The 26,973-nt window shown below is 46.3% G+C and overlaps 1 protein-coding gene across 1 annotated transcript in view; it reads left to right on the top strand.

Moving 5' to 3' along the window:
- Positions 1 to 8,303: 8,303 nt before the first annotated feature.
- The window catches only part of LOC126412206 (uncharacterized), a 58,448-nt gene continuing 39,778 nt past the window's right edge, over positions 8,304 to 26,973 (top strand). Inside the window, exon 1 of the mRNA XM_050081688.1 lies at positions 8,304 to 8,678. Coding sequence (XP_049937645.1) covers positions 8,324 to 8,678 — 355 coding nt within the window. The 5' untranslated portion in view covers positions 8,304 to 8,323. The remainder of the gene's footprint in view (positions 8,679 to 26,973) is intronic.

The following is a 26,973-nucleotide window of genomic DNA, read 5'->3' as shown; positions in this document are numbered from 1 at the left end:
CTATTTCCTTCAATAAGAGATACTAATTCAGGAACCTTGCCCTGGATACTCCTGCAGTTTACCAATATTACGTTAACTTTTCCTGTTTTTGGTCTCTGAGGACGGACGTTCTTTATCGACGATGATAATGTCCTCTCTGGTAAGCCGTCAGGTATTTTATCGTTTCGCCCAAGGGGGGGTCCCTCTAACCTAAAAAACCCCCGTGTGCACGCCACACGTACTCTGCTACCCTAGTAGCTGCTTCCGGTGTGTAGTGCACGCCTGACCTGTCTAGGGGGGCCCTACAGTTCTCCACCCAATAACGGAGGTCGATGAATTTGCAACCATTATAGTCGCAGAGTCGTCTGAGCCTCTGGTTTAGACCCTCCACACGGCTCCAAACCAGAGGACCGCGATCGACTCTGGGCACTATGCTGCAGATATTAAGCTCAGCTTGCACTCCGCGTGCGATGCTGGTTGTCTTCACCAAATCAGCCAGCCGCCGGAAGGAACCAAGGATGGCCTCAGAACCCAAGCGGCAGGCGTCATTCGTTCCGACATGTGCTACTATCTGCAGCCGGTCACACCCAGTGCGTTCAATAGCTGCCGGAAGGGCCTCCTCCACATTACGGACGAGACCCCCCGGCAAGCACACCGAGTGCACACTGGCATTCTTCCCCGACCTACCCGCTATTTTCCTGAGGGGCTCCATAACCCGCCTAACGTTGGAGCTCCCTATAACTAATAGGCCCGCCCTCTGTGACTGTCGGGACCTTGCCGGAGAATCGGCCACTGGCCCAACAGGCGAGGCATCCTGTGGTGGCTCGGAAACGATGTCATCACCACTAGGAAGCACCCCGTACCTGTTGGAAAGGGGTAAGGCAGCTGCCACGCGGCCAGATCCTACCTTCGCCTTTCGGCCAGGCACGCGCGAGCCCACCACTGTCCGCCATTCACCCTGGAGTGATGGCTGACCGGTAAGATGCTCACTGCCGGAAGACGCAGCGACATCAGGAGTTCCATGTGATTCCAAGGCCACCGAAGTAGGCATAGGTCTCACCACAGTAGCCCCAACGCCACTACGAGCCGACGCCTGCGCCTCGAGCTCGATGAGCCTAACAGACAAAGCCTCCACCTGCCCCCGAAGGGTGGCCAATTCTCCTTGCGTCCGCTCACAACAACCACAGTCCCTACACATGACTATGTTTAGCCTACTCTATACGGTGACAAATTCCCAAGATAATCTTCTGATGAGCTACTCTGATAATCAAGAAACACTCACTGAAATACGAGACGCGAAAACTACGCTAGGTTTTCCCAGAAAAACTATTTAAAAGCTAAGCGCAGCAAATAAGTACAAAAACGCTTTATACAAACAGTACTCGCTGCTGCTGGTGCTGTCGCTCTGGCTGTCACAAGACAACTGCTGATTCAAGTGACTAGTGGCTAACGGCCGCGAAACAAACAAAAGACGGTTTTAGGGCGCTTTCTGTTCTAAACGATCAAGAAAACACTAAGAAATCTAACACGAAAACTACGTAAAGTTTTATCAAGAACTGTTAGTTACTATGCAGAGCAGATAAACACAAATAGAATCCCTTCCTTAGTGGAAGGTCGTAAACAAAATGCAAAATAAACGCTTTATACAAACAGTACTCGCTGCTGCTGGTGCTGTCGCTCTGGCTGTCACAAGATGTTGTGAACAGCACTGTAATGCATGCCCGGAGTATGGTGAGGCATTGGCGTCGGATGTTGTCTTTTAGCATCCCTAGAGAAGTCGGTCGATCACGGTACACTTGCGACTTCAGGTAACCCCAAAGCCAATAATCGCACGGACTGAGGTCTGGGGGCCTGGGAGGCCAAGCATGACGAAAGTGGCGGCTGAGCACACGACCATCACCAAAAGACGCGCGCAGGAGATCTTTCACACGTCTAGCAATATGGGGTGGAGCGCCATCCTGCATAAACACGGTACGTTCCAGCAGGTGTTTATCAGCCAGGCTGGGGATGACGCGATTCTGTAACACGATTGTCATGCGCAGTCTCTGATGTTTTGCTGTCGAGCGCCATCTGTCGGACATTCTGTGAACTTTTTTTTGTTCTAATAAACCCCCATGTCATTCCAAGCATGTGTGTCTATCTACATTATTCCGTCGTTTATTAAGTTTTCGAATTTATACTGACTTTTTGATCACCCAGTACAATGGCGATATTCCGCTAGTGACGCGCGTCGAACTGGCACTCTACGCCAATGTTACAGCGTTGTGTATCCGCAGCATGAATGCACGCACCATGAATCACCGTCTCCAACTCGGGTGCGACACTCTGGATTCATGGTCAACGAAAGGGCGGCTGAAATTCATCGCAGTGAAGAGCCAGGCAGTGATCTACACCCGAAGAACGCTGATGCCAGACCTCCGGCCAGTGAAAACCAAATGGTTAAAATGGCTCTGAGCACTATGGGACTTAACATCTGAGGTCATCAGTTCCCTAGTCTTAGAACTACTTAAACCTGACCAACCTAAGGACAGCACACACATCCATGCGCGAGGCAGGATTCGAACCTGCGACCGTAGCAACAGCGCGGTTCCGAACTGAAGCGTCTAGAACGGCTCGGCCACAATGGCCGGTCCAGTCAAATCCCTGAGAGCTCCTGCCCCATGGAGCAAGACGGCGAATTAACTAGGGATACCCCCAGACGCCTCATACCCGAAACATCAGAAATGATCCATGGGGCACCTGCGCGCTCTCTACCCGCTGCTGAACCCACAGTTGACACTCGCGCTGTACCTAACACTGATTCGATCAGCATTAGAGTAAGCAACTGTGTTGTGGGGAAAGGCCATAGACTTACTCATCGCAACGTCAAAGGTTCCAGAATCGAGTTTTGAAGACCACCCTACGCCTTCCGAGGAAATACTCCACTCGTCTACTGCACGGAGATACAGGCATCCAACTCCTGCAGTACACGTGACGTCCTTCTGCGAGAAGGCAGGGCAGTCCCACAACCGGCTTGTCCGTGAATTGGACCATCAACAAATCACAGGCCAAGAACACGTCTGCCTGACCTGTTGAGAGAAAAATTTTCTCTTGGATGGTATAGGAAGGCCAATTCGTATATGTAAGGTTTTTCTTTTCTTCCTTACAGGAACAGCAGGAAGAGCATTTTCATACTTACATTGCTCGACATGTCGAGCAAGGAAAGCTCGTTAAAAAGGCTACAGAAGAGGTGATATTTACAATTTGATTCATGTGAAGAGATTTCCGATGTGGTTAATGCTACACGAAGGGGATTAACAGACCTTGAACGCGGAGTGGTGGTTGGAGCTAAATGCATGCGACATTCCGTTTCGGAAATCGTTGAGAAATTCAGTATTCCGAGATCCACCATTGTCAACAGTGTGTCTAGAATACTAAATTGTAGGGATTACTTCTCATCACGCAAAACGCATTGGCCGACAGCCTTCACTTAACAACCGACGGCCTCGGCATTTGCATAGAGTTGCATTGTTAATAAACAAGCAAACCTGCGTGAAATAACCAAGAAAAATCAAAGTGGTACGTATTACGAATGTACGAGTTAGGACAACGCTGCCAAATTTAGTGTTAATGGGCTATGGCAGCAGAACACCGAGGCGATTGCCTTTGCTACCAGTTCGACATCGCCTGCAGTGCCTCTACTGGGCTCGTGAGCGTATCGGTTTGACTCTGGACGACTGGAAAAGCGTGGCCCGGTCAGGTGAGTCGCCATTAAAGTTGCTGAGAGGCGATGGAAGGGCTAAAGTGACATCATAGACCAATATTTCTGCAGGGGACTTCCAACGATTTGCTGGGTCCTTCTCACGTGGAGCTGCTGCGCTACGCCGGAGAAGAGGAGGTTCGACACGGTATTAGGAAGTGTGACCTATGTCACCTCAGTGCAGTATAAATATTGTAATACCTCGATATCTCTGAATAAAGCATTTATCTAGCTCTGCATAACAAATACTTGCTCATGACGTTTCTGTAATACACATGCTTGGAGATTTTTCTTCTCTGATATTCCCATTATCCAAGTTTCCTTCCTTTCAACTGAATTATAGTGAACAAAGTCTAGATTTTAAATTGTGTGTTGTGATTTAAACTGGGGACCTAGAAACGACGGGGAGGATTCGTCCCGCCGTAGCCCTCAGTGATTCACAACAGGCCTTAGCAGTCCACCAACCCCACCGCCGCCCCACACCAAACCCAGGGTTATTGTGCTTTTCGGATCCCAGTGCACCCAGCCACCGGGAACGTACCATACCAGACGAGTGTAACCCCAAATGTTTTCGTGGTAGCGTAGTTATGGTGTGCGGGTACGTGGAGACAGTGTTTGCACAGCAATAGCCGACACAGTGTAACTGAGGCGGAATAAGGGCAACCAGCCCGCATTTGCCGAGGCAGATGGAAAACCGTCTTAAAAACCATCCACAGGCTCGCTGGTCATACCCCGAGGTGATTTAAACCCACAAGCCGCCCACCAGAGCGTTGTTTCACCATGTATCAGCATTATCCTTCATTTATGAGCATGAGTGCATTATAAAGGCCACACAAACCTTCCTCATGAATCAGTCTATGTAATACCGAAAACCGTATCGAAATCCATACAGTAGTTTGTGTGATTAGCCTTCAGCTAGACAGAAACCGCGGGGACGGACTCTAATCTCTATGTATAAAAGGAAATGTCTCGAGTGACTGACTCACACACTGACTCATCATCGTCCAGCCCAAACGGCTAAGGACAGACACCTGCAACGTGCAGATGGTGTTGATCTTATACTGTAGGCGTCGTTTCAGGAAGGATTTTTCGAGATTCCATCCCTAAGGGCTAAAATAGGGGATGAGAGTCTTTTTGAAATTATGTCGCTGTTAAGGCAATTTTGAATCCAAGTCTCCGAAAAGTGGAAACCGTTTTCTAGATTATCAATAACGTAGTACGTGTTTCAGAATTTTTGTAAACGTAACCCCTACAGGAGTAAAACAGTGGGTGGAACTGTTTTGAAAATAAAATATTACTAAAGAACTATCAAAGCATTTTTAAAGCTAAAGGTATGAAAACTGGTATTTGGCTTCTGATTTAGATATAAAGATGTTTTGGGGGATGAAAGTTTCTATGAAAACATAACTACAAGAACGCAAAAGACATGGTTAACAAACCAGAGACCAGAATCGTTTTCTGGTCAGAAGTACATTCGGATAAGACCATGCTTGTATGGTCTTCATGAGCTTCAAACGCTTAGAAGGTGTTGCAGTTTGTGAACAACATAAAAATTCGATTAAATAAGAAACCAAGAAGTCTGTACAGACCGTATAGTCTACACGATCGAAACAATTCATTATATATGTACATATTGGTGAAAACGTTGTCCCTTGAAAATTTCAACGAGACTGTAGTTCCAAAACAAATATAGTTGTTGAATGTTTTCACTCAGTGATCTTTGATTTTATCCTAATGATGATGAAATTTTGTAAGTTTAGTTAACAATTCATGTACAAAGTGTTGTACATGTCACAACATTATTACTATAAAAAATTAATGTCTTACATACATCTTCGAGCGCAAAGAGAAGATTGAAGAATTACGAGTAATAACCACGTAGTTATGTCCCATCGTGCCGGCCGTTGTGGCCGAGCGGTTCTAGCCCCTTCAGTCCGGAACCGCGCAGCTGCTACGGTCGCAGGTTCGAATCCTGCCTCAGCATGGATGTGTGTGCTGTCCTTAGGTTAGTTAGTTTCAAATGGTTCAAATGGCTCTGAGCACTGTGGGACTTAACTTCTGAGGTCATCAGTCCATTAGAACTTAGAACTACTTAAACCTAACTAACATAAGGACATCACACACATCCATGCTCGAGGCAGAATTCGAACCTGCGACCGTAGCGGTCGCGCGGTTCCAGACTGTAGCGCCTAGAACCGCTCGGCCACTCCGGCCGGCCAGGTTAGTTAGGTTTAAGTAGTTCTAAGTCTAGGGGACTGATGACCTCCGATGTTAAGTCCCATAGTGCTCAGAGCCATTTTTTTATGTCCCATCGTAATCATCGTCATCGAGGGGCACTAATATAAAATGATTTGTTGATGCGCCTTTCCATCTTTTTAAGTTTGACACACTCGGCTCCAATGAGATGTACGGACCCTGCAACGAACTTGTGACGTCACAGTAGTTGGCTTGTCCGCCACGCTCCATTCAGGGCCCACGTGAAATCAATACGTTGTTGAAAAGTTGTGCACTAACGGTGTTATAAATTTCACGTGCTAACGAGGGTTTACATGCATTTAGATAAGCGATCAATAATTTTTTAACTCGTCTCAAATAGTTATTCGCTCCCCGCCGGAGACGACTGCTACCACTGTAAGATGTGCAGGCCACATGCTGTGACGTACGCGCCACGGCTATCTTCCTCGTGGGCCTCGCACACACTGTATTGTACACTACTGGCCATTAAAATTGCTACACCAAGAAGAAATGCAGATGATAAACGGGTATTCATTGGACAAATATATTGTACTAGAACTGACAGGGGATTACATTTTCACGCAATTTGGGTGCATAGATACTGAGAAATCAGTACCCAGAACAACCACCTCTGGCCGTAATAACGGCCTTGATACTCCTGGACATTGAGTCAGAGTTTGGATGGCATGTACAGTTACAGCTGCCCATGCAGCTTCAACACGATACCACAGTTCATCAAGAGTAATGACTGGCGTATTGTGATTAGCCAGTTACTCGGCCACCATTGACCAGACGTTTTCAATTGGTGAGAGTTCTGGAGAATGTGCTGGCCAGGGCAGCAGTCGAACATTTTCTGTATCCAGAAAGGCCCGTACAGGACCTGTATCATGTGGTCGTGCATTATCCTGCTGAAATGTAGGATTTCGCAGGGATCGAATGGAGGGTAGAGCCACGGGTCGTAACACATCTGAAATGTAACGTCCACTGTTCAAAGTGCCGTCAATGCGAACGAGAGGTGACCGGGACGTGTAACCAATGGCACCCCATACCATCACGCCGGGTGATACGCCAGTATGGCGATGACAAATACAAGCTTCCAATGTGCGTTCACAGCGACGCAGCCAAACACGGATGCGACAATCATTATGCTGTAAACAGAACCTGAATTCATCCGAAAAAAATGACGTTTTGTCATTCGTGCACCCACGTTCGTCGTTGAGTACACCATCGCAGGCGCTCCTGTCTGTGATGCAGCGTCAAGGGTAACCGCAGCCACGGTCTCCGAGCTGATAGTCCGTGCTGCTGCTAACGTCGTCCAACTGTTCGTGCAGATGGTTGTTGTCTTGCAAACGTCCCCATCTGTTGACTCAGGGATCGAGATGTGGCTGCACGATCCGTTACAGCCATGGGGATAAGACGCCTGTCATCTCGACTGCTAGTGATACGAGGCCGTAGCGATACAGCACGGCGTTCCGTATTACCCTCCTGAACCCACCGATTCCATATTCTGCTAACAGTCATTGGATCTTGACCAACGCTACAATCCGACCTTTATCAAAGTGGAAACGTGATGGTACGCGTTTCTCCTCCTTACACGGGGCATCACAACAATGTTTCACCAGGCAACGGCGGTCAACTGATGTTTGTGTATGAGAAATCGGTTGGAAAATTTCCTCATGTCAGCACATTGTAGGTGTCGCCACCGGCGCCAACCATGTGTGAATGCTCTGAAAAGCTAATCATTTTCATATCACAGCATCTTCTTGCTGTCGGTTAAATTTCGCGTCTGTAGCACGTCATCTTCGTGGTGTAGCAATTTTAATGGCCAGTAGTGTATTTAAGACACGCCCTCCTACGAGGTGGTAACCGAACTTTCAAAATCTCTGTACGATATTGTGACACTCGGGTAAAGCCACGGAGGTTGGCATATCTCTGTCTCCGCTTCCACGGTCTAAAATGCAGTACCGGGTAGTCTGCTGGGGCGCCGCCGCGCAGCTGATAGGAGGTATTTAAATGGCAAGTGGCGGCGTCTGCTGCATGCACTCACTGTCCCAGCAGATGACGTTCACTTTAGCGGACGGCGGTTTACCTTGTCGAGCAATACTTAACCGAGACTTTGCTCGCTTCCCGGAAATCTCGTTACCAGGAAAAAGCAGGAATTTACGAAGTGGAAAAAGCGTAACGCAAGAGAGGCGCAACACTCGGCAGCAGCGGTGTGTCCTGGGACGCGGCACGTGGCCAGCCCGCCGGCTGCCGATTGGCTACACGCGGGAGTGGTGGGGGAAGGGTGCTAGGGTAGGGGGGACCGGGCCGCCGCAGGCCAGCTCGCGCAGAGAGCTGTGCCGGCAGAGTATCGCGTACGCTGGCGCGATGCTGACGGCCTCAGCTGCGATGGTGGAGACGTGCCTGCTGCTGCCCGGCGCCGTGCCTGCCGAGAAGGAAGTGGCGCGCGCCCGTGGGGCCGCGCGCTGCCTGTTCGGTCCGGCGGACCCGGGCGCCGCAGAACTGCTGTTGCGGGAGCAGCTGGCAGCCGAGAGGGAGCGCTTGCTGTGGCGGTTCGGCTTCCGAGTCGTAGCAGCGCTGGCGGCCGAGGGCGTGGAGGCAGGCCTGGGGGCGGAAGAAGAGCTGGCCGCGAAGGAGGAGGCGCAACCCCTCGGTCCGGCGCCGGCGCCGAGCTTGCGGAGACCCAGGGCCAAGCCTTACCACCGCCAGACCACTGTTAAAGGTACGTCCCACTGTGTGTATGGTAACAAGTCTCTGTGTGATGCTGTCAACTGCCGTGTCTGAAGATGTACTTCTAGGTGCGGAAAGGTTTACTTTTCTTCTTCTTTCTCTTTACAAGTGTGTCACTAAGTTACCTGCAACGTCCTCTTGTTCACTGCTTCCATTGTTGATGATTAGTTACTGCTTGATCTATCTAGTTCACTTGGCCTACCTGTTATATTTTTCCCTATTGGTCGACAATTGATTGCTGTTGCTGGCATCCTATTTCTCTGTTTCAACATTTTGTTGATAGAGGACTAGCAACCTCTTTTTCATATTTCTTGAAGCATTTATTAACAAATTGTCACAGTTGCAGGCCATATGTATATTTGGCAACTAGTTTCGAACCAGTTGGTTCGTGCTCAAGCCTGACCTACTGAGGTTGCACGGAAAGTGCCTGATCCTACTGACAACCATCAAAATGGCAATAATTGCTTTACAAAGTAAAAAAAAAAAAAAGAGTCTGACTTGCTAACTAGGCACATTTGATTGCTACAGTCATCTGCCATTACTCTGTAAAGCATGCATTGTCGTTACGATGTTTGTTATTAAGATAGGGACTTCCAGTGCAACCACAGTATGTCGCATGAGAATGGACCAGGTGGTTCGAAACAAGACGCCAAATATATGTCCTGGAACTGTGACAGATTCGTTAATAAACAGTTCATGAAACAAATTATTTTCGCTCATTCTTATGGCATTATCTCTCCCATTAACCCTATACTTCTCGACCTGTTCGTACATGCTTATAAGTCCTAGTTTTCAAGTCCCAGATTTTTTTCACTCAGTATCTCCCATGTCCGACGATCCTCTCTCACTTTCTTACTTGCGATCGTTTCTTAGACTAGTTGGAATCCAAAAGTTCATTACACGACAGAACTGGCTGAAACACGCAGTCGCCGTCGTCGAAATACGGTGCAGAAAAATGTAATTGTCATCCTGGCCAGACACCCGGAAATGTAAAACCAACCAAGACAGGAAAACTTGTTACAACCATATCAGTAGGGAAAATAAGGTACTCTGACCGACTATCATATTACCTTCGTTTGGATTTCACAATCGGTGAAACTGTTCTCTTAGGTAGGACGGGGAATGTCACACTAACTTCGAGACGGCATATGAATGATGCTTAGACACTAAAGTCATTGCTTAAATCAATTTAGAGGAATAGCCAATTTGTATTTTATGGATTGACTTATACTCGAAGCTGTCGGAGACCAGCGAACGTAATGGCAAACGCTGTCTTCCAACCATTAGGTACCTGTTGTGTTAATCTCTGCACTGTATGTCATACTTTTTGCAGTATAAGTAAGGGTGCTCTCCAGCCGGAGGGCTCCTTAAACATCATATTAATGTGTAATAAACTGCTGTTTTGAAGGTTCAATACTCATACTGCAATTTTTTCCCCCAGCAGGCTTACAACTGTACAGTTGAATCACACCTACTGTGTAATCTGTCACTGAGGTCACAGAAAATCCAATCACGAGTCTTTGCTTCCCTATGCCAGTTTTGGTTCTGCACAGTCAAACTCTAGTCAAGTATTAGTACGTTTGTTGCATTCCGTTACAAATGGTAGACTTCTTGCGGTGTGTGGCATGGCCGTAGGAAAGGTGAACTAAGAGCTACTTTGTGGTTTCTCATTTCGCTATGTATGTGGGAGTGAAGCGAAGCGTCGATACATTGCCCACCGTTCTTCTTCTGAAGTTCAACAACTAACAATACGACACACGGAGGTACATTGACGACTAGTCGCTCGATAGCGGTATCGCATAACTCGCCTCCCTCACTCTCTGCATATACTGAATATTGGTTACAAAAATATTTGTCCCGCCGCTTCTACTCGAGGTGTCTAAATCCAGGTTAGTTGACACTGCACTATCTCCACTACGAAGTTGTTGTACGTCCATCTTTGTGAACCATTGTCCATGGGACATCGGCTATTCATTTACGTAATAAAATGAAACATCTGCAGCCGTCATTTTGATGTTATTTTATTATATTGTTGCCAGTACCGGTGACCCAGTACACCATTTTCAAACCTTCACTGACGCTGAGATGGTATACCCGATCCCTTCAGCGGCCAACATGTACGAACTGACTTCTGTAGAATCAGCTATCAACTCGCTACGAAGGCAAGGCACTGCTTATGTACTCGCCTTTAAGTGTCTGCTTACCAACTGTCTTCTGAGACGTAGATCACGGAAAAGGTCGACGAATTTTCCTCATTGTTACCAACCAAGTTGGCGTGGTAGTAACGAGGCTGGACTCGTGCCTGCGGAAAAAAGTTCAGATCCTGTCTGGCAACCTTTGTTCTAGGATTCCCTTTGTTTCCCTGAATCACTTGTGGCGGATGGTGCAATGGTTCTTGCATCAGTTTCGGATTTCATCTCTAACTGCATCGTTAATCGACGGGACGTTGATCTCCCTCCTTTTCTTCTGAAAGCCATCGTTGAACGAAGGCTTTGGCAGACAGCTGGAAAACCGTGAGCGAAATGTGTGTGCTCGTATTTCTCTGCCGCCTACACGTAGCAACGTCTCTGTTGTAGTGAGTGTGAAGTCGACACCGTGATCAGTAATGCGGACCCTTGCCACAGCATTAAGCGCCCCTGGAGATGCAATAAAGAGATCCGTCTTATTAGCAATGCTGAAGTGATGGCGCAGTTAGTATGGGAGTGCCGTTCTCCGACGTGTGATGGTGGCGGAAAATGCGGAAGTTGTAATGCGAGTCCAAGCGAGCAGAGTCGCTGACGGATTGATTAATTTCTGTCTAGAATCACGAAGTCGTATGTCATAAAGTAGTGAAGTATTTCTCATTACGTTGTTGCTAATCGTTTTTGCTCGCAGTGGAACGTGAGAAAATTGAAGATTGCTTCTAGGCTGCAGCCTCTGCGTGTTTCTACGTTGAGCTAATCTGCCTCCCCCCTCCCACTCGACGGCACTAGTTCCCTCTTTTCTCTCGTACTTAGTTTTCGCTACTGATTATGATACAAACTGTATACAAATCTTGCACTTGGGCTTCTTTGCGATCTTCTCAGCTTGGCGCTGTAAGCGGCCGCTAGTGTTTCTTGAATCTTAACCTGGCCCTGCATATTGCAATTATTCTTTTTTTGTCCATCAAAAACATTCTTGTTCACAGTTTATTTATTACGGTGTAACCGCTTTCGGCCACTAATATGGTCATCTTCAGACCAATAAGTAAGTAAGGACCTCCTGCTCACAATAACCCCAGGGTTATTGTGCGGTTCGCTCACACCAATCCCTTTGATAAGCAGGTATCTATAAGATAGCCTATGTGTTAATGCAGCTAATTCAGGGTGAAAGCTATCGCCATTTCGTATGTTATCGATATCCGTCCAGTCGTTTCAAAAATGGTTCAAATGGCTCTGAGCACTATGGGACTTAACATCTGTGGTCATCAGTCCCCTAGAACTTAGAACTACTTAAACCTAATAACCTATGGACATCACACACATCCATGCCCGAGGCAGGATTCGAACCTGCGACCGTAGCAGTCGCGCGGTTCCGGACTGAGCGCCTGAACCGCTAGATCACCGCGGCCGGCCAGTCGTTTCAGCGTGAAGGAATAACAAACTTAGTAACACACACAAACACACACACACACGCACACACACAAACTGCCGCGATAATAATATATGTCAGATTTACATATTAACTTGTCACAGTTGTCGCGTGACGGAGACGTACGTGGGATGAGTAACCTCTAGATATGACATGTGACTGAATCCAATTGAAAAACATGTATGAGTTCGTTAGGACAGATCAAACGCCCCGCCGCCGGATCTCTCAGAAGTATTTACCGTTACTTCGCCGATTAAAACGTACGTCAGTAATCAAAACGCGGAGAGCATACGTTACGTCTCCAGGCTGCCAGGGAAAAAAGCCGTGTGAGATAATGAGGAAAGAAAACATAGAGAAAGAAGAGAAGTAGGCTTGCCCTGTGCTGCAGACAACTGGGCGCCGCCAGTGTTGCAAAACTTTTGCCCAGAAGGCGGTGAATCGCGCGCAATGAGGGCAACCGCTGACACATCGCTTCCTCACTCTTCTGAGTAAGAGCGGAGAGGAGGGAGGAGGAAAAACCAAACGATCCGTAAACAGCTGCGACCTACTCGCTAGCCAAAACACTGCTGTCCTGTTTGCTAGCGGACAGCGCAGAGAAACAGTAGCTATGTAAGGTTCAAATGGTTCAAATGGCTCTGAGAACAATGGGACTTAACATCTGTGGTCATCAGTCCCCTAGAACTTAGAACTACTTAAACCTAACTAACCTAAGGACATCACACACACCGGCCGGCAGCTATGTAAGCTCCGTTACTGTTGTAATCCTCCTGTGCAATTGTGAAGTTGTTTTATCCACTTTTGATGAACATGGCGTCACTGAAATATTCACACATCGTAATCGCAGTGCGGTACTTCGTCCTCGTCGTCTTCGAGACGCTGTCATCGTCGTCGTGGTTGTTGTTGTGATCTTCAGTGCGAGGACTAGTTCGATGCAGCTCTCTATGCTAGTTCAAAAATGGCTCTGAGCACTATGGGACTTTACATCTGAGGTCATCAGTCCCCTAGAAGTTAGAACTACTTAAACCTAACTAACCTGAGGACATCACACACATCCATGCCCGAGGCAGGATTCGAACCTGCGACCGCAGCGGTCGCGCGGTTCCAGACTGAAGCGCCTAGAACCGCTCAGCCACACTCGCCGGCTCTATGCTAGTCCACCTGTTCTAGGGATGGTGGTTATAGCTAAAATACCGGTTTTCAGTTATACTGGTCTTTTCGTCTCCAGCTGGTTTGATGCAGCTCTCTATGCTAGTCTACCTGTTCTTGGGATGGTGGTTATAGGTCAAAAACCGGTTTTCAGTTATACTGGTGTTTTCGTCTCCAGATTAACCTGAACGTTAAAACCGCTTGAAATAACAGATTTTCGGTTTGTTTATTGCTGTTATTTCCAGCAATAAATGTAAGACTTCGAACAAAGGTTGGAAAATTCAAATGAACGCGAAGAGTAGATCATCTCTATCGACATGAGATAGCGGCTATGGCAGAAATCGGTCTCAGTATCTCCAATAAAGACGGCAAAGATGAGGAAGACGTTCGGGATGACAGCGAGGGTGAAAGGTCACAAACTGAGGTCTTCCCTGCACCTTCACTTTATGGTGGTGTCAATTTTTCATCCTCAAGCAACCATACAATTGAGGATTCACTTATTATTTTAAATTTATAGAATGTAAATAAAATTATGGGTATATCAATTAAGGGACACTGTGGATATTTTGTCCTTACATGATGTCGCAAGTTCGTTGGCCCTTTTAAAGTAAATAGAGCGTTGTACTTCATTGATACTGTACTTGGAAACATACTTCCAAACTAGGGAAGGTGCCATTCTGCATTACAACCAATGTCTGAGGAGAACAGCAGGAAACTATCGCATAGACCAGACGGGGGAAAATCTTGCACACTGCACGTAAATTCGTTACTTCTTTTGGGCCACGTCACAAGGCAACGGATACATTATTGTTTCAGCAAAGCTATGCTCATCCTCATGTATGTGAGTATCGATGGTTTCTAACCGTAAGCAGATTTATTAAAACTGCACTGATCTTTTCCTCATTTTCTGTAACAACACAGTATTTTAAATCAATGAAAATTTTGTGAATAAACGTTATTTAAAGACCAAAAATTTTAGCACTGGTGCTATGATAAATATGGCGTTTTCTTAGTTATTAACAGAAAATGAAAAAAAGTGTTATAACCGAGAGCAAACAGATAACGAAAATACCGGTTATTCCGAATTCATATACGGTATCTATTTCAGCTGGTCATTTTGTCCATTTCTACCGTGTACAAGTCTCTTGATCTCAGAATAGTTACTGCAGTTTGTTTAAAGTAAACCTGATTTGCATCCACATAGCTGCGCTATTACCACCACTCTTATGCAACCGGCGCGAATTATGAGCAGGTGTCCCGGGCATGGATGTATGTGATGTCCTAAGGTTAGTCAGGTTTAAGTAGTTCTAAGTCTAGGGGACTGACGACCTCAGATGTTAAGTCCCATATTACTCAGAGCCATTTTTATGAATAGGCGTCATCATTCACCCTTATAAATACGCCTACCAACTTGTGTCTTCCTCAGCCAATAAGCCAAGAAGTCACTGCGTGCTGTGTTGAAAGGTATGGTGTAAGCACAGTGCTGTCTCGATAGTTGTCAGTTTCTGTGGTTCAAATGGTTCAAATGGCTCTGAGCACTATGCGACTTATCTTCTGAGGTCATCAGTCGCCTAGAACTTAGAACTAATTAAACCTAACTAACCTAAGGACATCACACACATCCATGCCCGAGGCAGGATTCGAACCTGCGACCGTAGCGGTCGCTCGGCTCCAGACTGTAGCGCCTAGAACCGCACGGCCACTCCGGCCGGCCTCAGTTTCTGTGACCTGGAGCTGTACTACTGTGAGGAACAATTAGTATGGTAAAAGGATGGAAGATGTATGAAAGAGAACTTTACCTGGAATCAAAAGAAGATCGAGACGACGAACTTGTGTCAAATGACTCGCAGTAGCAATACGGGCAATATGGACAAAGAACGTAATACACGGAAAAATCTAGAAAAGCTTTATACAGGGTGTCCCAGCTATCTTGTCCACCCAAAATATCTCTGGAACAATAACAGCTATTGGAAAATGACTTTCACCGGTATCAATATAGGGCTGGGGACCATGAATGTACATATTTGGAAACATTCTAAAACGAAAGCATATGTGTTTTTTTAACACAAACTTATGTTTTTTTTAACACAAACTTATGTTTTTTTTAATGGACCTCCTATATTTTTTCTTCAGCAATCCATAGCATGACAAAGCACATACACAATGGCGTTGATTGCATCGCAATATTCCCATTACATCCCGAAGTTGACGCTTGAAACACCCGACATGCGCTGCTAGCGCACGTGCTGAGGCTCAGGCGTGAACCCCATGCTGCCCGTAATCGCGATGTGATTGACATGCGTAATAACGCTTCCATACTTATCAAGAGGTCCGAAACGAATAATACGGTCTGCTTCCATGCTGCATTAACGTCATACATTCCAGCAGGTATTTATCCCATAGGCTAGGGGTGATGCGGTTCTGTAACATATCTGTGTACCGCAACGTTAGTCACAAAGTTAACTTCGCTTATCGTTAATCCGTTACTAAAAAGGTAATGCCGTTCAACGTTAAAACTTTACTTTATTGTAGATCTAGCGCAAGTGACAGTTAATCATTCACTCGTAATAGTAAAATTCATGTTGATGGTTTTAGTGAAACGAGCAAGTGGACTAAAAGTTTTACCGTTGTTTCGGACCTCTTGATAAGTATGGAGGTGTGATTACACATAATCACACCGAGATTACGGGCAGCATGCGGTTCACGCCTGAGCCTCAGGACGTGCGCTAGCAGCGCATGTCGGGTGTTCTAAGCGTCAACTTCGCGTCTCAATATCTCGGGATGTAATGGGAATATTGCGATGCAATCAACGCCATTGTGTACGTGCTTTGTCATGCTATGGATTGCTGAAGAAAAAATATAGGAGGTCCATTTAAAAAAAAACAGAAGTTTGTGTTAAAAAACACATATGCTTTCGTTTTAGAATGTTTCCAAATATGTACATTCATGGTCCCCAGCCCTACATTGATACCGGTGAAAGTCGTTTTCCAATAGCTGTTATAGTTCCAGAGATATTTTGGGTGGACAAGATAGCTGGGACACCCTGTATATCAGAGAATATCAAACGGCTGATGCTGCTGACGATGACAACTAGAATTATTTGGAAAACTAAGTAGGAAAAATGCCGGAGTGGTTCCATCGAGAAGGCGACGAACATTACGCTTTCCGACCTGTGGTTGGCTAGGCTGGTGCCGTGTATTTAATGACTTCCTTGTCATCTGGAAGCTAAAATCCAGTCTCTTTCAGTTTGAGGCCATAAATACGGCTCAGTAAAAGTGATGGACCTGTGATTGGCACCTGGTGCTGAAGACGAATCGCAGTGTAGGACGGGACGAGAGGATTGCAGGCTGCTAAAGCGCAACGCGCGCCTGCTCCGGAAGTCGTTAAGACGTTGCGGGCCCATTGTATGAGCGCCAATCTGTGTGCAAATTAGCGGCTCAGCGGAGGAAAGGGAATGGGTAAGGGGGAGGGGTAGGGGGGCCCAAGCGAAACACGACGGATGGATGGAGCACGCGGGCCATTTCGCAGAACCGCGAGGCGCGCATCCGGCCACAGCGGATCCTGATCGCGCTGCCCTCTGTCTGTCTTTTGTCACCATCTCGTGCTAAGAGGGGCTAGTCAGGCAGGTAACTGCTTTTTGAAGGGATAGTTTGTCCATAAATCGTCGTGATAGTACTACAACAGATAACTGAGCTCCACGAATACAGAGGGAGGAAAAATTTCGTGAGCTGACGTGTCCATTATCGTACAGAAGAGCTGTAACTGCGTTTGCTATTTTCTCAAAACTGAACACCATTTTTTTCTTCTTCTTCTTTCGTATAGGCCGACTAAGGACCACTACATTTTCAACTGTTGTGTTTGGAGTGGATTCTGGCGTTCGTCCAGTAGTTGTGCATGCTCTGGATGCATTGTTCCTTCCAGTCGATATGCTGACTGGTCAACCTTCTGGGACGCGTCTTGTGAGTATGTCCGTACAAGGATAGAGGTCTCTTCCTAACCACGTCGGTAGTCTTTATATTTGTTACTTTCTTTGACTGGTCCCAGTATCTTCACCACTATATTCCCTTCTGGATTTCCAGTTTTGAGACCCTTCCAGTTGAGAACCAGACACGCTAAAGTATATAGGGCGGATAACTGATAGTGCTTCATGTTTCGTTAAAGATGCTGCTGGTCAGTTGACATGCCAGTCCAAGCTTTTTTAAAAAAAAATGGTTCAAATGGCTCTGAGCACTATGGGAATTAACATCTGAGGTCATCAGTCCCCTAGAACTTAGAACTACGTAAACCTAACTAACCTAAGGACATCACACACATCTATGCCCGTGGTAGAATTCGAACCTGCGACCGTAGCGGTCTCTCGGTTCCAGACTGAAGCGCCTAGAACCGCTCGGCCACATTGGCCGGCAAAGCTTTTTTTCGAATTGATAATGCTGTTCTTTCGGAATGATTAGGTTCCAATCACTCTCCCAGTTATTTAAACCCGTCTGTGTAGACTTCTCAACACTTCAGGTGCAGTGGTGCAAGAAAACCAAATGATGTTCGCATTGTATTGTTTTTTTCAAGCAGCACATTACTAGATAATCCAAGGGGAAAAACGACCCATCATGAAGGAATTATCAGAATGGGACACAAATCGGTACATGTGATGTTAATGTACAGAGGAACAAATTATTATAGTTTCAGAAAAATTGGTTGATTTATTCAAGAGAAAGAGCTTCACAAATTGAGCAAGCCAACAAACCTTTGGTCCGCCTCTGGTCCTTGTGAAAGCAGTTATTTGACTTGGCATTGGTTGTCAGAGTTGTTGGATGTCCTCAAGAGGGATTGTGAAATCACGAACATGATGGACGTCTTGGCCATAATTCTCCAAACGTTCTCACTTGGGGAGAGATCCGGCGACACTGGTGGCGAAGGTGGGACTTGGAAAGCAGGGAGTCAACCAGCAGAAATTCTCGCCTTGTGCGGGCGGGTATTATCTTGCTGAAATGTAAACCCAGGATGGCTTGTCATAAAATGGAAAAAACGGGGCGTAGAATGCCATCGATGAACTGGTGTGCCGTAAGGCTGCCGCGGATGATAACAAAATGAGTCCTGTTATGAAATGAAATCTCGCCTAAGAGAATCACCATGGTTGTCGGGCTGTATGATGGGTGACAGGTTGGTATCCCTGTGCCGACCACGGCTCCTCCAGACACGTCTTCGCTGATAAACGGGGCTCAGTTCGAAGCGGGACCCCTCACTGAAGACAGTTCTACTCCATTCAATGAGATTACAGGCCCATATGACCAGCGAAGATATGTGCGGGGACGCCCTGGGTAGCGGTGGCATATCATCCTGATTGTTACCCACCATACAGCCCGATAACTAGGAATGACTGTCTGAGTTGCCATTGTATTTCATATGAGGACCCCTTTAGTTGTCAATTGCGCACTCTTACTGCGGAGCGATACGTCGACGATACTCTACGCCTCGTTATGTTGCCTTTCATGGCAGACCGTCCTGGACTTAAATTTCAGCAAATTAATGCCAGCCCGCAGATGGCGATTTCCGCTATTTGTCTTCGTGCTTGCCAAATCCTACCTTGGCCAGCAGTGTTGTCGGTTCTGTCCCTGTATGAGAACGTCTGGAGAATTATGAGCCGGTCCCTCCAACCATTTCGGAATTGGGACGATCTATCGTTCCAATTGGACAGAATTTGCCACGATATCACTCAGGACATCAAACAGCTCTATCAATCAATGCGAAGCCGAATAAAAGCTTACATAAGGGCCAGAGGTAGACCAACGCGTTATTTACTTGCTCAATTTGTAACTCTTTCTCCTCAATAAATTATCCATTTTTTCTGAAATTGTAATCATTTGTTTCTCTGTACGAGTCGTCACATCTACTGATTTCTGTTTCATTCAGATTATTCCATCGTAGTAATTTTTTTGTCTTAGAGTGCATTTGCTCTTTCATTATTTAGCGTCCATGCACATTAACACACCACTTTACATTGCTCAAGATGCTCAAACGCTCAATCCTGGTAGCACTTTGCCTTCAGAATAAATTTTACAGCTTGTAGTGAGGCGGTATGCAGTAATCTATACGTTCCATCGAGATTACAGGATCGCCTTACCGCTCGACTGTAAGTTTCGCTTTGGACTTGTGTCTATACTACCTTCCAAACGCCATAACGTGTTAATCTACCAAAAAGCGTACATACCGCTATATAAAATATCCACTGTGCAGAAACGCTTAGATTGCATCTAAAATATGCGCCACCATTCCTGATGTTTCGGACAGCGCTGGTCTATCAGTGTAAGCAGGTAAGCCTCTGTGGAAAAATAAATGAAAGAACATAAGAGTTTAAAGTCCCGTCGATGTGGGGATCATTAAAGAATTGGATGAAGTTCGGGATGGACGTCGACGGAAAGGTACGTCAGGCGTCTCCCTGTTCACGTCCACTTCAATGTGGATGCCAGACGGATATGTGGGCGCATTCCTCTGGAATTCGAGTCTAGCGTCTTAACCACTGCTTCAAGTCTTTCGCTGTGTAAGTGGAGTTTAGATAATGGGATGGTTACTAAACATTAAAGCATTAAATCGGACCATTTAGCGCAAATGAATAACTCAGTGAAAAGCATTGGGCCTGAAGTGAAGTGACAAGGAGTTTCAATTCCCAGTTCAGTATACTGTTTTCAGCTGTCATTAGGTTTTTGTATTTTCCGCACTTCAAATGGCTCTGAGCACTATGGGACGTAACTTCTGAGGTCATAAGTCCCCTAAACTTAGAACTACTTAAACCTAACTAACCTAAGGACATGACATACATCCATGCCCGAGGCAAGATTCGAACCTGCGATCGTAGCAGCAGCGCGGTTCCGGACTGAAGCGCCTAGAACCGTTCGGCCACAGCGGCCGGCTTCCGTACTTCAATAGGCAAAAACAGAACTCTTGTAGGATCACTTTGTTGTCAGTCTGTCTGTACGTATCTTTTTCTTAGTAGCAGATGAGATTGTGTCAAATACTAAGGTCTAGAGTCCCTTGGTGATGTAAATAACTTAAGCTTCTAAGTGAATGCAGTCAACAGGTACGGCTATTTATGTTACATACTTTGACAATCGGAAACTTATCAGAACCATTAAATGACCGCCGGCGCTACAGTCTGGAGCCGCGCGACCGCTACGGTCGCAGGTTCGAATACTGCCTCGGGTATGGATGTGTGTGATGTCATTAGGTTAGTTAGGTTTAAATAGTTCTAAGTTCTAGGGGACTGATGACCTCAGAAGTTAAGTACCATAGTGTTCAGAGCCATTTGAACCATTAAATGAACAATCTACGTACATATCGAACCAGGTGGTCTAGCGAAGACGGTAAAGTAGCTCAGCATGTTCGGTCAGAGGGTTGGTTGTCCTCTATAATAAAAAAAAATCTGAGTGAAGTATTCAACGATGAAATGGAAGGTGTGTCACGTGACACCGTTCAGACTTAATGATGAGAAGAATGACGAACAGAATGACGGGAAAAAAGAGCTAAAGCGCATGGCTGGAAATTGAGAAGTCGCGAAATCGAATCTCGGTCGGACCACGGATTTTTCAGTCTATGTTTTAACCTAGCCTTCACCTCTCAGCTATGTAAGGAATCGCCAGAAATAAAACTTGTTTCGGATTCCACACTAAACTAGTTCCCGTTTCCCTAGAAAGCTGAGGTATGTTAGAGACATGCAAGTCGCCATAGTGGCTTCCGATAGAAAAGATTGCACCGCATCAAGTTATTATTATTATGTACATACATAATTAAGAATGTAAGAGCGCGAGTCCTGCTAGCATCTGCCATGCCTATTTTGTTTCTCCTGGTTTTCAGAGTCATAAAATTCAATTTGAGTAATAGGAGCGCGTAATTCGATTCGCTGAAGTAACAGAAGACGGGTATAAATTCAGCAGTAACACCTGGAAATATGTCCATTTAGGTCTTGATCTGCGTAGTGCAGTACAATAAAACGCGCCGTTTGTCGCTGGATATCAGTTCTTAAATCTTCTCTGTAGTACCCTTGCATAAATACGTAACTAGATAGTAACTGACAGAATTATTATTATTGTTATTTTCTATTCATTTGCCCGTTTTTGTCGTTACAACTGCTAGGAATGCACCGTTTGATTACGAGCACAGGGTACGGAGAGGATTGCGTTGTCCAGTGCTGATTCGCAAGCAACCGTTGGCAGAGTGTGCAGAGTGTCGGAGCTCTTCCAGGCCTAGTAACAGCGCCTCGATGCGCGGCTTGCTGTAGGCCCGCCGCGCGCTGTGCAGCGGTGGGGTGTGCCCGCGGGGCATCGGCGCACGCGCTCGCTCTGTTCCTGACCTACACGCGGGGCCTTGAGCTCCCAGCGGCCTGCAGCGTGTGCTCAGAGCTGCCGTGCAGTCTGGCCGCCGACATCACTGCGGCGGAGGCGTGCACAAGCACGCGGATGCAACAAAAGCATCGTGAATCTACACCCTTTGCTGGACGAAGTGCTTTCCACAGCCCTCTTAAGTGGCTAATCCAATCAGTAATAGGCGCATATACACCGAGGTGACAAAAAATCGAGGGATAGCGATATGCACATGTACGCCGATGGCGGTAATATCGCGAACACAAGGTATAAAAGCCATTACATTGGCTGACCTGAAATTTGTACCCAGGTGGTTCACGAGAAAAGATTTCGCACGTCATTATGGGCGCAGGCTGGGAATTAACACTCTCTGAATGCAGAATAGTAGTTGGAGCTAGAAGCATGGGATATTCCTTTTGGGAAACCGTTAGGGCATTCGATATTGCGAGATCCACAGCGTCAAGAAAGCGCCGAGAATACCAAATATCAGGCAGTACTTCTCACCACGGGCAACGCAGTGGCAGATGGCCTTCACTTAACGAGCGAGAGCAGCGGCGTTTTCGGAGAATTGTCAGTGTTAACAGACATGCAACGCTGCGTGAAACAAGAGCAGAAATCAATGTGCGACGTATGACGAACGTGTCCATCGGGACAGTGTGGCGAAATGTGGCGTTAATGAGCTACGGCGCCTGACAGACGATCATCGCGATTGCGTTTGCCAACAGCATGACGTCGCTATAGCTCCTCTCCTCTCGTGACCATATCGGTTGGACGCTAGACGACTGGAAAACATAACCAGCTCAGACGAGCCCCGATTTCTCTTGCTAAGAGTTGATGGCAGTGTTTGAGTGACCCCACGTAATCATGGACGTATGTTGTCAACAAGGAACTGTGCAAGCTGGTAGTGCCTCCATAATGGTGTGAACTGTGTTTCCATCGAACGGACTGGATCCTTTGGTTCAACTGAAACGGTTGTGGTCGGCTACTTGGAGACCATTTGCAGCCATTCATGGACTTACAGTTACCAAACAATGATGTTCGCAATTGGTTTGAAGAACATTGTGGACAGTTCCAGCGAATGATGTGGCCAGCCACATTAGCCTATATGAATCCTATATAAAGCTTATGTGACGTAATCGAAACGTCAGTTCGTGCACAAAATCCTGCACCGGCAACGCATTCGCAATTATGGACGGCTATAGATGTCGCATGGCTCGATATTTCAGCAGGAGACTTCCGACGTCTTGTTGAGTCCCTGCCGGTCCAGTTGCTGCACTACGGCGGGGAAATGGAAATCAGACACGATGCCATGAACTTTTTCACCTCAGTGTACAGTGAAAGATGAAACTCGAGGCCGGTTGAAATTGCACACACAACCAGTTAGCTCCAGGAAAAGCTCTATGGTCAACCGGGGATCGAACTGCAGTTACGTGAATTTTAGCTTTCCCCTAATCACTTGACGACCACTTTGAAATCGTGAGTTATTCTTCCACATTTGACTTAAATGATATTACGCGGTATTCCAGGAAAGTGAACGGTATAAGCGCTCCTTTATTCACTCCAGTTTGATGATTACTACAATAAAATGTGTGTGTGAGTACCTAAGGGACCAAACTGCTGAGGTCATCGGTCCCTAGACTTGCACACTACTTAAACTAACTTATGCTAAGAACAACACACACACCCATCACCCATGCCCGAGGGAGGACTCGAACCTCCGGCGGGAGGGGCCGCGCAATCCGTCACATGGCGGTTTAAACCACGCGGCCACTCCGCGCGGCCCGCTACAACAATAAGGATGAAATAAAATTCTGACCATGAAAATGTAGAGGTGACTAGAAGGTCTAGGGCTCTAGGCTATGAAATAAGAGCAAAATACTGTTTGTACTGTCCTGTATATGAGCCATAGGCTGCGTAGGGTGTCGGGAAGTACAGGGAAGCATTATACGTAATAAAGAGAAACGGTTAGGATGTCAGTCTGCTTGATGGTGTCCTATCCAGGCACGTATTTCTTAAGCGTGTCCTGGTTAGTAGAACTACTTCCTACCTAACAATACATACGACAGTAAGATACTTGCGTCTGGGGTCATTTATGGCAGAGACACTAAACAGATACACAGAAAGCTGCAGAAGGCTTTCTGTACTATCGAACGGTTCTTGCTTTGTTTCAAATACTGATAACATTCCGATTAACCCACACGCACTGGTAACCGTAATCAGTTTGAGTTAAAGCCTATATAATTAGAAGTTGAAAAGTGCATGCGGATCGATGACTCTTAAAAAGTGAAGCTTCCCATTAAGATAGGATTGTTAACATTGGTACAAGGAAGGGGAATGCATCGACAACAATTGCATTAAAAACGCACTGTGTATTACCGTAAACATTGTATCGGACTCTCACGGACTCCCAAAATTCGTAGTATACTTTAAGTCCATGAACCAGTTTCCCCACACACATCCACCAGTTCAGTACAGTGACTTACCCTCTGCGATCAATTCAACCTCACTAGAGGTACCAAAGCGTGGATGAACGCACGTTGCACATGAAGCTGGCGTCTAATGCGCCTAATGCGGTCCAAAGTTTCGAAGCGTTCGTGGTGCACAAGAAATTTCTTATAAGCTCGTGACAGTTGAAATCTTGACTAACTGTAAGAAATTTTCTTTCCAGTCAGCTGATATGTAGAGAAAAATGTATCAACGCCCAAGACATGAAGGGCGCTCACACACACACACACACACACACATATCTGCGTTATTAAACGTGTGCGTCATCTGAAGGCCTATCCGTTATCTGTCACCATTGACTGCACCTCTCAGCAGTCGATAGTCATTCGGCAGAAACCAATCAGTGCTATAGGATATGTTTTTGGCTGAGTAACTGCCGATTCACTATTCGTTCATTTGAAGTGATCATGCTGAATTTTTCAACTGCTGCAGAAACTGAATAGTTTTCTGTGCAGTTCTTACCCATGTACATTCCTAATGGTCAGCGTTGTTGGTTTCTGGCGTGGGTGCTTCGGACTGTCCCCAACGATTATTGCAAATCTAATTTGTAATGGAGAGCTATAAAACAGTGTCCTTTCTTCCACGCGAGATCAGCCCAGAAGCCAATCGTATTTATAATCGAAACGTAAACTCAGTCAGCAGGCGCATGCACCACATCGTTGCCGACCGACCGCCGTGTCATCCTCCGCCAATGGCGTCATTGGAAGCGTGATGGAGGGGCTTGGGTGCTGCACACCGCTCTCCGGACCGATGTCTGTTTTTGCGAGCTTGAGCAGCTACCACTCGCTCAAGTAGCTCGTCAGTTGGCAACACAACTGTTAAGTCCACTCAGTTCCACTTCTTGCACCAAGGAAAAATCCCTGGCAGTACCGGGAATCGAACCCGGGTCATCCGCCTTTGTCAGTCACACTGACCAATCAGCTACGAAGGCGGACGATATTAAAAATCACATCGCCCAAATGCAGTCACATCGACACGCACCACTTCCTTACACGTCTTTGTCACTTGCGTCTTTACATAATGCTAATCTCATGCCTTGGCTGCGTTGTACATTACGTCTGAAAAAAGCGAATCCGTATTCTGTTTTTAGTGTAAGCTCTGTTGGCTGCCCGCTAGTTGAGGGGGCGGTGAGTGGATATATCATGGTGGAAGTTTAGCCATTCTTCACAGCGCAAGGCTAATCTTGCCAAGTCGACCATACCTTCTAATAAAAAGCCGGCCGACGGAAGACTCATGGGCCCCAGCACTTTTCTTAATAACGCCTCCGTAGCGGCAGGCCAGTCATACCTCCTGAATGATTGCCTTCTTCACTCTCCTCTAACTCGACGGAATTGCTCTTGATGCGTTTCACATTGTGGGTGCTCCGCAACGATTGCAGCGTGCGTTCCCTGGATGAAGACGGACTGCCTCGCAGCGGTGTTCTTCACTTAGCCAGCCCGTTGGCCGGAATTAGTGCTGATGGGGCGCTGAAGATAAGTTATCCACGGACGGAACGTCGGAGAACCGTAAAGTAAACGCCCGGAGAATATGTTCCGCACTGGAGGGGAATTGGTTTCGTTCAGCAGCATTAACAGACATACAGGGTGTTTCAGAATGTTTACCGTGATTTAAAGTGACCATAAATATCGTACTAAAATGCACACACACATATTATTTCATACATGCGTACAAACACTCGTGTTCTAAGTTCCATTTAATGTATTCAATGAGAGTACAGCTTATGACTCGCGAAATAGTCTATCACACGCCACAAATTTCGTTGTATTTGACGGGTACCTCTTTCAACAGTTTGAATGATACGTTCGCGCAATGCGCGCACATCTGGTAAATGTGTGTCGAACATCTTTCTCTCATTATATCCCTTAGGAAAAAAAATTCAATGGGGTAATGTCCGGCAATCTTGTTGGTCGTGGAATTGGGTCACCTCTTCCAACCCAGCGACAAAAATATTCCTTATCCAAAGACTGTAGAGTACATGTTGCCTAATGAGGAATTGCTCCATCTAGTAGAAACATCACACGGGCCTGCACCTCCTGGAACTGGGGTACAGCATAGTAGTGAAGCATATCCAAGTACACAGTACCAGTGACGGAAATTTTGTGTTTGATCTTGGGGTTCCCCCTATGTGCTTCCTCACAAGCAGTGGCTTTTCATTAACCCGATACGCACGTTTTGTCTATTTACACTCCACTTCAGTTAAACATTGCTCCATCTGAAAACTCTATTTACTGTACGAAATTTTCATTATCGCCAATAGGGAACAAATTGATATCAGCAGATTATTTACGCTGTTCAAAATAATGTAGTTTCACTTCTTGGAAAATCGGAATCTAATAAGCGTACAGTCCCAACCGTTAACGTAACATTCTATGCGCCATGGTATTCGGTTCACAGAGCTGACGTGATCCTCATCTTAATAATTTGGACGGCGATCGTGTAAACACCGTCCGTATGTTTTCGGCAGCCTCTGGATACGTCGAAGATCGCCCACAGCTTATTTTTGTTTCCACCTGAACTCGTAACTAAAATTGACTGCATCTGTGCCTCAATCAACTACACATCTGGTGGCAGTTCCCCGGAATTTAGCTGCACCGTGATTGCATTTTTCGTCTGTCTGCCACACAACACATTTTTTCTCTGCACTGGTGCAGCCACTTTCAGCTTTAATCGACAGTA

This window comes from Schistocerca serialis, chromosome 7 (assembly GCF_023864345.2).
Source record: "Schistocerca serialis cubense isolate TAMUIC-IGC-003099 chromosome 7, iqSchSeri2.2, whole genome shotgun sequence".
Lineage (NCBI taxonomy): Eukaryota > Metazoa > Arthropoda > Insecta > Orthoptera > Acrididae > Schistocerca > Schistocerca serialis.
This window is presented reverse-complemented; position numbering and strand designations above follow the sequence as displayed.